Source organism: Cyclopterus lumpus, chromosome 10 (assembly GCF_009769545.1).
Source record: "Cyclopterus lumpus isolate fCycLum1 chromosome 10, fCycLum1.pri, whole genome shotgun sequence".
Lineage (NCBI taxonomy): Eukaryota > Metazoa > Chordata > Actinopteri > Perciformes > Cyclopteridae > Cyclopterus > Cyclopterus lumpus.
The window spans coordinates 19,158,365-19,174,451 of record NC_046975.1 but is presented as its reverse complement, the minus strand read 5'-3'; the positions used below and the strand labels follow the sequence as shown (position 1 = coordinate 19,174,451).

At 42.2% G+C, this 16,087-nt stretch overlaps 1 protein-coding gene across 1 annotated transcript in view; it reads left to right on the top strand.

Annotated features, from left to right (window-relative positions):
- Positions 1-16,087, top strand: part of slit3 (slit homolog 3 (Drosophila)) — a 220,022-nt gene that overhangs the window by 159,008 nt on the left and 44,927 nt on the right. The window contains 8 exon segments of the mRNA XM_034543991.1: positions 854-1,017; positions 2,103-2,247; positions 5,104-5,175; positions 6,502-6,573; positions 7,802-7,873; positions 10,517-10,660; positions 11,296-11,459; positions 15,174-15,324. Of these exon segments, the coding sequence (XP_034399882.1) occupies positions 854-1,017; positions 2,103-2,247; positions 5,104-5,175; positions 6,502-6,573; positions 7,802-7,873; positions 10,517-10,660; positions 11,296-11,459; positions 15,174-15,324 (984 nt within the window).

The following is a 16,087-nucleotide window of genomic DNA, read 5'->3' as shown; positions in this document are numbered from 1 at the left end:
GTTGCCGTCGAGTTCTTCGAGTGTGCAATGGCTTAGCCACCTCAAACTAAATTATGTTCATCTCTGGAGGAGGCAAACTAAAAATGAAAAAAAAAATTACAATATGGATACATAACACCAGAGGCATGTGAGATAACATGTGGATTTTTGTAATTTTGGTGTACTGACCCTTTAAAATATGTTCATGTGGGGGTCGAGAGGCCCAGGAATCTAAGACACCTCAATATAATCATTTCCTGTCTCTCTTAGCTAGCCACTATGAAATCAAGACCTTTCTCCTTTTTATTTATTTGCTCTATTTTTTTCTCCTATTGGTTGCTTTTCATATTATGTTCCTCTTTTCTATGTTCATTTTCATCCTTTGTGTCCACTCTGTTCATACCTGAATCTTTCCTTCAGTCTCTTTGTCCAGAATGATATTCTTATTCTTTCCCACCTTTGTCTCTGTCTCTCCTCTCGGTCTGTTTGGCTCTGTCTTTCTGAATAGATTGTGATTTAGCCGTATGAGTCCTCCCTCTAAAGGGATTTATTGTCACAGACCTTGGGGAAATGAGAGTTGAGGATATTCCTCTGTTTGTTTGTGTGTGTGTGTGTGTGTGCGTGTGTGTGTGTGTGTGTGTGTGTGTGTGTGTGTGTGTGTGTGTGTTTCACTGAGGAAACAGCTTCATGATCCTGGCCAAGGATGTAAGCCTATTTGAATGCCGACTCAAACACATCTGCTCTTACTGAGCTGATGTGCTTCACATACTTTTTGAGAGGTTTTGGCTTCTAAGAAGTGCAACTCTTCAGATCGGATAGTAAAGAATTCATTGAGTTCATTTCCCTCACTCATCTATTCCTCTATCTGTCTCAGGCGTCTGCACTCCAACAACCTCCACTGCGACTGTCACCTGTCCTGGCTCTCTGATTGGCTCAGAGCCCGACGGGGCTTGGCTCCCTTCACCCAGTGCATGGCCCCCGCCCACATGAGAGGCCTCAATGTCCCGGATGTGCAGAAGAAGGATTTTGTCTGCAATGGTGAGTTCAACATCAACCCACATCCATACGATAATCCATTGAAATATCAACGAGCGTGGCTGAAAGACACTCTGAAGCACCTTCCTGGTGCTTATTGTGGCATGCAAAGTGATGACGGGACTCTTTCTCCAAGAGTCACCCAACACTTTAAATTGACTCTGGAACAAAACAGAGTGGATTCAAGTGGAATATCCCGATGGCATTTAGTGCTGTTGACTGTATACACTGTTTGCCGTAGAGGTCTACAAATACATGGAGTGTAAGATCCAGGTCATTATTAGAGGCAACATTGTTATCATCTACAGACAGCTCAGCATTGAGTTTATAGCACTGACATAATTACACCGTGTAGAGGGTGCAATCAGCGAAAAGGACAGTATAAAGCACTATTGTTATCAGCTGCAGATAGACACTGTTTATAGGTCTCTGATTCAGCTCCTGTTTAATAGACGTTCAGGCTGTGCTCTCTTTATTAGCCTTTAGCCTTTAGTCTGTTCTCCCTACATACAAGAACAGCAGACCTCCTCTTCTCTCCATTCCCATCTCTTTTAAGTCAATAAACCCCTGCCTTTCGCTCTCTATTGTATTCCCCTTTACTATTTCACGCTTCTTTCTCTCTCCCCATGTCCTTACCCTTCCATCCTCATATCAAGCAATATTTTTTTGTTTACATACTGTGGCCAGAAGATATTTACTGCTGATATTCAGTTAATATTACAATTTCTGCCCGTTTCCGACCAAAAAATGTCGTGCTTCCTCCACAGAGAATTTATTCCTGGCAGGACGCAAATGCTTCTGAAACTACCCTGAAGCCAACTCTCATCTCACTGAGAGAAACTGGATAAAATATACAGAAAGACCATAAAGAATTAAGAATAAAACAGAAGCTAAAAACAAATGTGCCAAAATGATACCAGGAGTAATAACTGGAGCTGCAGGCATGAAGGAATCTCATTTTCTCCTCCATATTTGGCAGTAAACCAGCAAAAGCTATTTCATCTTCAAACAATTTAAAGTGTATCTCTGCTATATCTCTCTCTCTATATATGCTAATCATATATAACATCTGTATATTATGTCTGCAGGTCCAGCACAGACAGAGTTGAGGACTTGCACTCCTCAGGTCGCCGTGTGTCCACCCAGCTGCAGCTGCAACAACAACATCGTGGACTGTCGTCGTAAAGGCCTCACTGAAATACCAGCCAACCTCCCCGAAGGCATCGTGGAGATGTAAGGCTGCTTTATTTTGACCTCAATGCTACGTGTGGCAGGTGTAATATCGACTGACTTTGTTCACCTGGGAGCACATTTTACATATTCATTTATGGTGTCGTTCTTTAAATTTTTTATATTTCACAAAACATCACTACGGTCTTTTCACACTTATCCACATATCAGTATTTTTATCATATGATTTCCTTATTTAAAACTGCATTCTGGCCACATTCACACTATTTACCCAATTCTCTGCACTGTACGTTATTTGCTTCTGTGAAACAATATCACGTGATATGACACGTGAAATGTGCCTTCTACTCTATATTTCAATATATTGAACACAACATCTTTAGCTGTTATACTGTACTGGTTATATGCACACGTTAGGGAGATTTGATTCCAGACACTATTTGTAAGATTAAATATAGAAACCTTCAAAATCACAGTTCCAATAGAAAGTCAACTTCATCCAAACACAGACACACACACACACACACACACACATTTTTCAGCCGCTTGCCGCCCCCCCTCGCCCCCACCACAGTGGGACGTGTTTGATATCCGTATTGATCGTCGTAGCCTGTTTGTTTGCACAGAGGACAGCTGGTTGATTGCTCTCTGAGTAAGGGAGCAATTTCTCCCCCGCAACGCTAAGCCAATGCCTTTATACCTCGCCAGCATAATTAATAGATTCACACCCACATACACACCAATGCACTCGCATATATGCAGACACACCAGTTTTGTATGCGCAAACAAAGTATGTACTTGGGCAAAGATTACAGGTAAACACACACACAATCTCGGAGGGTCAAACACACACACACACACACACACACACACACACACGCACAGTATTAGTATTTGATCCATTAATAAATGCCGTTGCGGCAGCCAGAAACAAAAGAGCATAATAGAATGATGTATTGTCAATCCTACAAATGGAACAAAGTCATCTGAATGCTGGTGGCACGGATCACTGCCAAATGTGTGTGTGTGCATCTATGCAGCATGCAAGTGTGTGTTTGTGTGGTAATCTGTTCCTCCAAGTCAAACATATTCATAAAGCAATTTAGCAAAACAGGTTTGTCTCAAGGCGTTTCACTTCAATCGGACATTCACGGTGTGTGTGCGTGTGTGTGTGTGTGTGTGTGTGTTTGCGTGTGTGTGTGTGTGTGTGTGTGTGTGTGTGAGGCGCACTCAGCTCATTGTGAAAATGCTCACCTGCCAAACCCATCTCCTGTTTCAGTTGCCGTTCAATCACCGCCTCACCTTATAGATTTTTCATATTGCCTCTTAAAGTGTCTCCCCTTTGATATTGAGCCTCTAAGTGTCTTTGGCTCAACCTTGTTTTAAAGCCCCCAGATATAATTTGTGACTTGTTGGTTGTGCAGATTGTCTCCGTCAATATCTGTACATCCTTGATTTATTTTGACCCCCTTGTGGGTGTCGCTTGCCAGGAGCGTGAGGCGTCTGCATTTAGAAAGCAAATGAAGAAAATAATAAATAGATAGATATATAGATATAGATAGATAGATAGAAATAAAGGAAAAGAGCAGGGTGGAGAGTGGATGTCAAGATCAGGACAGGGTGGTTCTGAAGGGAAGGAGGAGAGGAAGAAGAAGGGTGGATTAGTTCCCATTTATCATTCTGACAGCTGACCCTGTGGCTGGCCTTGGGACCTCACCGCATCCTCCTCCTCTCCTCTTGATTGTTCCCTCTGTTCTCCCCTGTTCCTGTCCACACTTCTCCACCCCTCTGACTTCTCCACTGTCGTCCTAGTTTCTCCCTCCACTTCTATACGATTTTCTCTTTTGTCCTCCTCTTTTCTTCCTTTCATTTTCTCTAATCTTGTGCCACGTATTTTATTCACATCGCTTCCTCTGCCTCCTCTCCTTTTCCTCCATTTCATAGCGGCAACAACATAAAGAATAGATGAGTGACATGAATGTGCAGCCGAGACCATGAAGAAAACAGGAACTGAACTACAGTACATTTCCCCCGAGCGCGGCTCTGTGCCTCGTTGTGACGGCTCCCCACATGATAATGGATTGAATACGACCAGTGTGCTGTAATGAGTCTTCCATAGAAAGAGGTGCGATGACTTCCCTCGGGCACTTAGCCTGAGGAAGTTGAAGACCCATCTAAAGAACAGTGTTGTGCCTCCATCAAAGGAATACATGAAATATTCAAGAATATGAGGAATTATGGATGGATAATTGTTAATGTGCTGCTGTTTAGAGTTAAACCAATTAACTATAGGTGTAAATTGTGCACTGAAACCTGCATTTCTCTGTGGTTGAGATGGAAAGCGTGATGGATCCAGTTAGCGTCTTGACATACTTTGCCACTGGACACATTTATACATCACGGTTCCTCTTGAACGCTTTGGCCAGAGTCTCCCTGAGCAAACTGTGCCTCAGCAGTCCAGGTTTTGGTTGCTCACATTCTCCTGTTGGTCCCATTTCAGCTTCCATTACTGCTGAGCTGCAAAATCCAACTCCACATTTCACGCTGACTGACCTTGACCGGGCCCTGCTGCAAAGCACTGACCAACCTGCAGAAATATTGTGTCCATTTTGATTGGAACAGCCACCTTTTGAACTCTCTGTGCCCTTGTGCTTGACTCAGACTGTGGGGTAAACAGGACTCCATAATAACCAACGACCTCTCTGTCCTTGTTGAAAAATCAACATCGAAAGGAAAGAAAATTCATGAAAAGAAACTTATTTTGAAATTGTATTAAAATGTTCTCTTTGTATGTTTTAGGAGTATATTTAGGAGTGTTTTTGTTATTAATTTGAAGGGATTATTTAAAATCATCTGACCTCATCCTCTCTCTCTCTCTCTCTCTCTCTCTCTCCTCAGTCGCTTGGAGCAGAACTTGATTAAAAGTGTCCCAGCAGGAGCCTTTTCTGCCTACAAGAAGCTCAAGAGGATGTAAGTCTCAAACACTCACACAAATGCATGTGAATTCACACAAGTTGGCAAGCATACAATTATGCACTGGTATGCATGAACATGACTCACATTAAGAACCCTTGTACTTGCATCAATTGCATTATTTCTCAAGTGGTTATATGAATTAATTCATTCATTTAACCACTTGAGTCCTGCTCAGGTCAACTACAACAGTGGCATCTGCATAAAGACGAGTACACTTGTCATGCAAATTCATTTCTAAATCATTAAAGTGAACAGAAAATAAAGCAGACCCAGTACAGAAATCCAGCATAAACTGAGCCAATTGATCTTGACACATTGAGTCCAATCTGAGATCATTTTTTAACCAAAGGTCTGTTAATCAACCTAATTGTTATGAACAAGATGGGATCTACTATGTCATAGGCTTTGGACAAATCAATAAATAAGTCTAAAGGGTTCAGACTCTTGTCTCGGGCTTCAGTTTTACGATTCCCAATCTTTACTGCAGCAGACATAAGGCTATGTTTTGTTAAAATTGAAACTAATAGTCAGACAAAATTACATTCGCAAACGGGAAAAGATGGAAATACACAAGAATTGAAACAATCGAATCTGCAACAACTTGAACAAAATAAGGATCTAAATTGTCAAGACCTTGATTTTCATAAATAATTTACCTCAGTAGCTGAAAATGGTTTGAATATAAAACTTTAATTAACAGATGCATAATCAGGTACTGACGTCTACAACATTTATGGACTGTGAACCACAGTCAAAAAGGAAAGAGCCCCTCTTTCACATGTGCAATCTGTCTAAATCCAACCCCCCCCCCCCCCCCCCCACACACACACACACACACACACACACACACACACACACACACACACACACACACACACACAAACACACACACACAGGTGGAGTTTTAACCTCCACAGAAGTGTTAAATAATATATCTTACAGCGGTGGAAGTGACATGAACTGCACTTAACATGCTACTGCTTCCAGTTTCTCTCTCTCTCTCTCGCTCTCTCTCTGTCTCCTGTCACATCCTTTCTTCACCTCACTCTGTCCATCACTCTCTCTCTGTCTATCTATCTCTCTCTCTCTCCCTCATTTACTTACACATTCAGCTCTTCCTACTTTTTTTAACTCATGTCCCCTTCCCTTGACCTCTGCTGATGTATTCTCTCATGATCATTTGTCAGACAGTTCTAGGACATTCACACAAAATGAACCCCATCGCTGTGTATTACAGTAATGCACTTCTCTCTCTCTCTCTCTCTCTCTCTCTCTCTCTCTCTCTCTCTCTCTCTCTCTCCCTTGTTCTCTTCCCCCCAGTGACTTGAGTAAGAACCAGATTTCTGACATTGCCGACGATGCTTTCAGTGGCCTCCGCTCACTCACCTCACTGTAAGTATGACACGGTTACATGCCGACACACACACACACACACACACTTCCAGACAGGAAAGTAATTGCATTTCCAGACATTTAGGAAATAAAAAATGTTTAGCTGTCGCTGTTGACAACCGGACCACAGAGCTGCGGAGTGTGCGTAAGCGCTGTATGTGGGTCTTTGTACTTGCTCGTGTGTGCGTGTAATTGTACGTGCGTGCGTGTGTGTCTAAGGGTGATTGTGATAAGAACATGAAGGACAGTTTAATTTGAATCAATCTGGAGCATGAAAATGAGACAGACAGACAAGACGGGGTAGACAAGGTGAACTCTCACAACACACACACACACACACACACACACACACACACACAGCCGAGTCAGTTGAACAAGCATGTCACTGAGAGGCACAACCTTTGCAGTAGAGGCCAGCTGAGGCGAGATGTAGAGCAAAGTATAAAATTAAAGGGAATTAAAGGGTTGCAGCTATAATTGGAGGCACATCCCAAATATAATTTAAGTTTTTGACGATCAAATTACATAAATGGTCCAAACAGTGTTCTTTATTTATTTTTAGCTTTTAGGATGTTTTAATTATGTGAAGTGTCTTTGAGTATTATGAAAAGCACTATATAAATTAAATGCATTATTATTATTATTATTATTGGTGAGAAATGACTGAAATGACTTTGCTGTCCATTGTACATGTACATGTATATTCTAGAATAAATAAGTTTAAAAGAGATGCACTGGACACCAACAGCATTGTCGGACATCTTTTTCATCCCGTGCAGTTCAGGGTCATCTCTGCCTTCAGGAGGACCCAATATTAGTGGGCTTTTATAGAAGAGGGGTTAGTCAAAAAACACTGTCAAAATGCACATGTATGTTGCAAAGCCAACACCACCACTCCACATTGAACTTTGCTATACAGCTAATAGGTTGGAGACAAATATGAAATCATATTACTTTAAATTACACTTAATTGCCAACATCCCAAATCATATTAAGGCCAACTGTGAAGGGATTCTGACTAAATCCTCATTGTCCTGAAATTTAAAAAAACAGTAGCAACTGTTCATTCACTCTATGCTGTTCCTCATTGCAGCAATTCACAGATTATAATATAAATGTCCCAAAAATACACTTCAATGGGATAAAATACCACAAGATGCCCCACAAGCTCCAGTGTGTAAGGACAGCCTTGTAACCTAAATGATGTTGTTTTGACTGTCCTGTGCAGGGTGTTGTACGGAAACAAGATCACAGAGCTGCCCAAGGGATTGTTTGATGGACTAGTTTCCCTGCAGCTGCTGTAAGTACTATATGTGTGTCTGTTGTTACGTGTGTGTATTAGTGTGGTGCCCCCCAGAACACAATGAAATACATTATTCAGTAAAGAATAGAATTTCACACTCAAACATGGGATGGAAACACTGTATCGTCATGGTTTTTCGACTGAAATAATGTACAGCTAGTTTCTTTTAGAAAATGGACCGAGTGGCAACCATTGAACATGTGAAATTGGAAAAATAAAGGACAAGCTACACATTCAAAGGCTTTAATTGCATGTGATATATCGGTGAGGAACATAACTGCTGTGTGGTATAACTTTCAGTGGGTGAAAAACAGTATAGTGGTCTCCCTGTGTCAGTGCTCTCAGAAATATGAAAATAAATCTTGCAGTTTTCCTCAATATTTCCATTGGAGCTCAATACTGTGAAGTAGATTAGACTGTATTTGTGTTTAGTACTGTACTTAATTATCCCTGAATTGGCATCAGAGAGTTGCAGCTATACTGTACATTACTGTATCACCACGATCACCACCAATATATAATGCCTCAATACATAGTATGATGGTAATTTTACGAGGAAGAGCAACGCTTAGTTATACTTCACTAGAGCAGAATCTTCTCTGTGTGCTCTTAACCTGCCCCCTGTGAGTGTACACATAACCATATTGCATAAATGATCAGCCTGAACCAGATTGATGCACTGTAATAAAAACTGTATTCTCTCATAGTTCTTTTAACGTTTAGCGTCTACTAAGAAGAAAAGTATTTAATGTGAATAATTGCTCGTGGGCACACAGGCTCAAGCTGCAGCAGTGGGACAGCATGCAGTAAAGAGGTTGGGCTTGTGTTCCAGCTACAGTGGGCAGCGTGCGGGGCATACGGTCCCCCTAAATGCCGCAGTACCCTGCAGAAACAGCTCGTGTGCTGTGCTTCTCCATCGTAAAGGGAAGCGGTGCAAAGAGAATGAGGATGTGCGAATCTAACCCACAAACACCTTTTACGGGCTTAAGGTGGATCATTGGGGTGCATGGTGCATAGTCAGGCGCAGGAGGGGGGGGGATGTGGACAAAAGTAAATGCAGATACGATTAGGAAAGAGATTATAGAAAACCAGAGTGAAATTATATTGGTGTGACGTCGTTAACATTTAGTATCCCCTGATTGGAGGAGCAGTTCCCTCACGCCTTGTCACGGTGATGATGACAAGGCGATGATGTTAAACACCGAATGCTCTATTTTTGTTTATAGCCGCTCATGTGATCCCTTAATAGGATAATTCAAGACTGCGTCTGTGCATTTGTGACCGCTTCAATCGCTGAATACATATAGTGCTGAATGACTTCATATTCATGTCATGTCACTACATCATCGGTCAATCCCACAAAGACACTGCCTGCAGGTGTTAGGCTATCTCTCTCTCTCTCTCTCTCTCTCTCTCTCTCTCTCTCTCTCTCTCTCTCTCAGCAATGGAAGGGAACACGGCTTTTAATATTTCGTCGCTGAAAGAAGAGAAACGGGCAAAAATTACCAAAGTGGTCAGTTTGTCAGAAATTTCCAGATGCTGTTATTCTCCCATATAGTGTAATAATTACACATCATATATTACCTCTGACTGGGGAGTCTAGCAGCATGTCAACCTTCCATGACAAATATGTGTTTATTGCTTTGTATAGATACCGGTCTGCTGTTTATATTGTCTGCGTTGCTTTCTTTTACTGGTGCAGTTTCAAGTAATTAGTTCCCCCTGGGAGCTGCCTAATGAGGCGTGGATATGTCGCAGAGCAGCATGTGTGTGTGTGTGTGTGTGTGTCTGCCTGTGTGTGTGCGTGTGTGTGTATAGGCAGGTTGAGCCAGTATAGGCGCTCGTTAGCACGACTTGAGATGATTAAGTTGAGCTTCTGCAGCAAGCACAGAGTTCGTCACCTGTCAGACACAATAAGAAAGAGAGAGGAGTGTGAGAGGGACAAAGAATAGAAGAAGAGAGGTTCTCGTGTGATAACAGGGTAAGAAAATCGAGACAAGAAGTGGAAAAAAGAAAGCTAGATGTACAGGCGAAAAGCTGTCAACTTGGCTGTATTAGCGAATGAGGTGCAGGTATGGAGGAGAGAGAGATGTAGGAAAGGGAAAAACTTTTCCTGTCATTTACCTAATCCCTATATCACATTTCTCATTCCCCTGTCTCTCCTCCGTTTTCACTGCCAGCCTCTTTCACTTAATTGTATGTCTCTGTCACTCAGAATTACATTTTCGCTTGTCCCTTCACTGTCTCGCTCCATTAGTTCCTCCTTCCCATCTCCATTCTTCTATCTCCTTTCTACCCTTCCCATCTGTCTCTCCCATCAAAACAAGTTATCACAGCCAGAACCAACAGAAGAGAAAGTGAAAATATATAAAACCGCAATTTGTAGATTTATGTGTCACAGCCAGACAAAATATGATTATAACTGTGTGCAGAGGGTAGGAGAGGCTGTTGGGAGGGACTGGGCAGGAAATAGGGAGAAGAAGAAGAAGAAGAAGAAGAGGACAGGGGAGAAATGTTGTGGTTTTTCAGGAAAAAAATACGCTATCTCATTATCTGCATTTGCGTTTCTCTTTCAGGGAATTAAGTTAAATAAGTAAAGTTAAAAAGATAAATAACAAAGGGCTCTTGCTTGTGTTTCAGGCTGCTGAATGCCAACAAAATTAACTGTTTGAGAGTCAACATCTTCCAAGACCTGCAGAACCTCAACCTGCTGTCGCTGTACGACAACAAAGTGCAAACAATCAGCAAAGGACTGTTCGCCCCTCTGCGCTCCATCAAGACTCTGTAAGTAGCTTTCAAGAGCTTTTCATTAACCCCGCTGCTGCAATTCAAATTAACGGGCAACTATTTCCATAATTGCTTCGTCGTTTTTAATGTTTTTCTGGTCCCAGCTTTTGAAATGTGACATATTGCTGTTATTCTTGTAATATATAACAGGAAATCAAATAAATTAAGGTTTTGGACTGTTAGTTGGAGAAAAACTAGCTGTAATATTACAGGATTTTGCCCATACGACTGAACAGTTTGATTCTTTGTGACATTCGACGTCCTAGATTAAGGTTTAAGGTTAAAAAGTTGCATGTAAAAAGTTTTACATTGATGTTTTAACATGATTAATCCAGATAGACATATGGGAAAAAGAGGCCAACATACTTACAACTGCACATGTATCCCTGTTGTGTTTAGATTGCTTTTTAATCAAGCAGTGTGTACAATACCTCAACATCTTTCTTTCCTAAAGTTGCTCTGGATAATAAATGAAGGTTATCATTGTTTTCGGCCGCTTGAAACCGAGACTGTTAAAATCATACGCAGGTTTTGGTTGAGCCAGGAATGTTTGGCATCAGTCAGCAACTGTAACTCTGCGGTTCTCGTCTTTTTTTTGGCCTGTGACAAACCTTCCTCTCTCTCTCTCTCAGCCATCTGGCCCAGAATCCCTTTATGTGTGACTGTCACCTGAAGTGGCTGGCGGACTACCTGTTTGACAACCCTATTGAGACCAGTGGAGCACGCTGCAGCCACCCCAGAAGGCTGGCTAACAAGCGCATCAGCCAGGTTAAAGGCAAGAAGTTCAGGTGCACAGGTAGGAGACGAGTTCACACGCAGACACAACTGAACACACACACACACACACACACACAAGCAAGCACACGTGCAGGGAGCCGCCGCTGAAGGTCAATACAGACTCATGTTGATCATGTAACAGGTAAAATAAACACACGTTGTTTTTAAGAGCATGTTTGTTTGTGTGTAATTAGAAACGTATCCGTGTTTACTGACACACACACACACACACACACACACACACACACAGACAAGCATTCGCATACAATCTCTATGTCTCTCTGCGGTAGGATTTTATTACTGTTATTCCCTTTGATATGAGCCGTGGGTTTCACTAATTACAGCACAGACCAATTAAATACACCACAGCAGCACAATAACTAACCCAGCAGGGACTGGCCATAGACTGTGATCGCCCACTTGTGTGAGCGAATGAGTGTGTCTGTGTATGACTGTATACACTTAACATCCTCAGTACCTCTTCACGGTCGCTCCTCACATTGTTTTCTAGGTCTTAAATATTGTGCATTTTGTGTGGATCACTGTGGGAAAAAAATTAAATCCCCTTGCAGATATTTTACAGACTATTTGAATTGGGTGAGAACGGTGGTTATGAGCAAATCACTGGTTTACGAGGCAGCAAAGAAGGGGACCTTAGCGTAGCTTAACGTTCACTTTAACTTGACACTGAATCTTAAGAATAGATTATAACGTAACAGATGTATCAGAGGTGGTCTTTAATAAGCAGCAGCATTCTCATGCTTTGATGTCAGGGTTTGTTATACAATGAGCAATAACGTGGTTTCTATAACAGCAGGCGTGTCATCAAGTAGTCCAACACATTCCCTCCCTCAACATGTCACATACAGAGACGTGCCAATATAATATATACGTTTAAACTTCCGTCCTCCATAATAAGCTAGGTTTAGGCAAAACCACCCAGTTATTATTATTATATTATAATTAGAAACAAACTTATGTGAGATGGCCTAACGAGTCACTGCACACAGCCTGATATTGACGCGGGTGAATTTACACTGGAGTTACTTGAAAGTACATATTTGACATGGAAGGTAAGTCCTGAATGTTAGCGCTTTGTCCATGGAGCTAATCAAGGTAACAAATGCTCCTGAAGCCGGTTATGGCTGTCCTCTTTGCTTTGGCCCTTGCTGTCTGCAGTCCCATGCCTCTCCTTGCATCTCCTCTTCTGCTCTGGACCTTGTGGACATTTTTCGCTACCGGTGGGCAGTCCCGTCCCCACTCCTGTGTGGATCTGCAGCTGTCTGTTGTCTCTCCTCTCCTGTATGGACCCTGCACCCTCCCCTGACTGGCTGGTGCAGCTCTCTGTTGCCCCACCTTCCTCCTGTGTGGACCTGCATTCTGATTGGTTCGTGCAGCTGTCTCTTGTGCTTGATCTAACCATGTGGCCCCGCCTACTGTGGCATCACATGGTTCCGTCAAGCGCCAGGGACCGCCGAGCACACACCCACCTGCCTCTCCAGCCCCATCACACACCTTGGAGCGAAAACTTAAGGGCTGAATACTGTTTGTCTGCATTTCTGTGTAGGGCTCTAACTGTGGTAGAACTAAATGGACATAGACAAGTTATCTAACATCAATTCATATTTCAATCAGTGATGAATATCAATAATTTAAGACCTTCATAAACACCTATATCCATCATGAATGCTCCAACTCCAACATACATTTTTAGCTCAACTTTCTCAACAGCCTTTTACATTGTCCTTCCTGTTGGTTTTATGTGGAAAGTATTGATTGTAGGGTCTCAAATGCTTGTTATTGTCCTGCGACACCATATTTTGCTTTCCGTCAGACTCAATGAAGAACAGAGCTACACCTGTCGAAGGCTCTCCAATGTCTAGCCAGTTAGAGGGTTGAGATTGAACTCTCGCTCACGTAATCGTCTAGAATTTTTGTTCATATTCTCGTTTGTGTAAATGCATGGTGAAGAAATGTGCCCTGTGTGGGAGAGGAACACAGAGTCTTTGATAAAAACCTGAATAACTTGCAATATTAGCCGACTCATGAAATAGTTCCTTTTTAAAGACTAAATAGTTGTGATGCTGTGTTTTTTTAATTTTTTTTATAGTTTGAAATATTTGTAATAAAAATGTATTAGTAAATAATGTTAAAACTTACATTTTGAATGTTCTTTTCTTCCTTTATTTGTTGCGCCCCTATGGATGTACGGCACCCTTATTATTCACCTATGCCGCCTTTGGCTAGAGGGCCGGCTCTGCTCCTCGCCATGCTAGATCCTGTAGTTCACGTTCACAACCACACCCACACTACGTCCCACCTGCTTTTCATCTGGCAGAATGTGGTCTGGCCGCACCTGTACCCCTGTCACCCCTGTCAAAGCGATGGCAGGGCTTCAGGGGCTAGCATGACTGATCCCACCCCCTCTGTACAAACCGCTTTCCCCCTTTTCTGCTCCAACTGAGGGACTTTAAGGAAAAAAGTGTTATACGGGTATCATCATTCTTTTCATTCTTTCCTTAAGTATATATATAATCCTTCCCATCCCAAATGATTTGCTCTCTTCCTTCCCTTTCTTTCATTGCTCTTTCCTTTCTGTCAACTTGCCAACCAACAAGGTGTGTGGCAGCCCGCGGATATCAAATAGTCTGCCACTGAAACGAGCTAACCAGCCAATTCTCCAAACAGTGAGACATCACTGGAAGCACAGTAATCAATAACTGAGTCCAAATCAAGGTTGTTCACTGCAAATGACCCCTCAATAGGTGGTCCTGGTTCTAAAACGGTGTTGCAGCTGAAAACACATGAGCCATAAAGGGTGTGTGAGGAGAGAGTGGAGACGGAGAATCAAGAATCTAGTAGTCTGAGCCAAATTAAGAGCAGTCTCATAGTTGATTGGCAAAAAAACTGAACCGAGGTAAAGTGAAATAAAACAGATATATTTGCAAGGTTGGAGAGAGAGAGAGAGGTAATGGTAACCGTGAGAACTATAAAGTGTGTTTGTGGTGCACAAATACAAGTGCTACATGATATAAACCAGCTCTATTCCACCGGCACTAGCGGTCATAAATATCTGCTCATATTACATCTAAATAACAGAAGTGGTCTCTGGCTCACCTTGCTAAATAAAAGCATCCGGGGTTAAACCACATTTATCAACTAAACGATTCCATAAAACCACATGGATATCTGTTTGTTAATTTGATTTATAGCCATGTACCGCACCCCGCTGCATCAGCCCTGTGCAGTGCTGCAAATAGACGAGGTGGACACAGTTCACTCATGTCTTGCAAATGACTGGTTGGTTAGTTACATTTTATAATGTTTGACAGCTGAAAAAGTAGAATTGTCCAAACAAACTCCGATGAGAAACAGATGAGACGGATAGTGACACGCTGGCAGTGGAAGAAAGCAAAATGGGTCCATCGAAATATGCATGTTTTCTTTTTTCCTATTGGCTGTATATGCATTGGGATGATATGTTGTCTGTTGAATATAAGGTATAAAGAAGAACACCTTTAATTCTGGTCAAATGTAAATGGAACAATATTTTAACTTTTTAAACATCATAACTTTCTGTCTTTCTTTCCTCCGCTCCATCTTATTTCCTCTGTGGACTTGATTTACCTGCTTTCCCTCCTTCCCTTTCCTTTCTCCTTCCTGTCTATCCTGTTTTTCTATTGCACCTATATCACTTCCTCTCTCTGTCTTTCCCTCCCTCTTTCCTCTGCAGGTCAGGAGGACTACCGGAGTCGTCTGAGTGGCGATTGTTTCCAGGATCTGGTGTGTCCAGAGAAATGTCGCTGTGAAGGCACCGTGGTCGACTGCTCCAATCTCAAACTGACTCGTGTACCTCCACACATCCCCGAACACACCACCGACCTGTAAGTCCGCTGGCGTTTCCTTTTTACACTCACCCACACATGTACTGTATGCAAACTCATAATGAAATATCGGATTCAAATCCATGTGTTCGACTGCTTTAACCTGAAACTATAAGCCACCACACATCCTCTAACATGCCACAGACCCTGTCAAGAGGTCTTTCACTTGATCCGGCTCATGCAAAACACCAAAACGCGCAGCCATATAGACACACATTGAAACATGCACGGGTACAAACGGGGTACAAACGGAAGCGTCTCGCCTTGCATGCATGCAGAGACACAAATGCGCGTATGCAATGCAGATGTCGGCCCAGAGCATGCGCTGAGTGCGCTTTTCGTTTTCACGCTCCGAGACCAGATGCCTCTCAACAGTCTTTTCCATCTCCCTTAAAGTCCCAAAGGAGCCATCATCGTGTCTGGAGAAGGGTCTCACACTAGAATACTGAACAGTCCCCGGGATCATTCATTTCACTGCTGAAAAATGGGAAGGGGTGAACAAATAACACGCAACAGGAATACCGTAACCTGATTGCAAAAAAGGTTAAAAATCCTTGTTCAGAGTCTGATAGATTAAATAAACAAGCTGGTTTTATGCTGAGGAGTTGTGCTAAGAGGCCAGAATAATTCATACTTCCATTGAGCTGCAGAGTTATGAAATCCCATGTCTATAATGTGATTTAAATGGTAAATACTTAAAAAGTAATAAAAAGTAATAAACCACACCCGACTGCCGCTGAAATCAGCCTGACCCATTTAAATA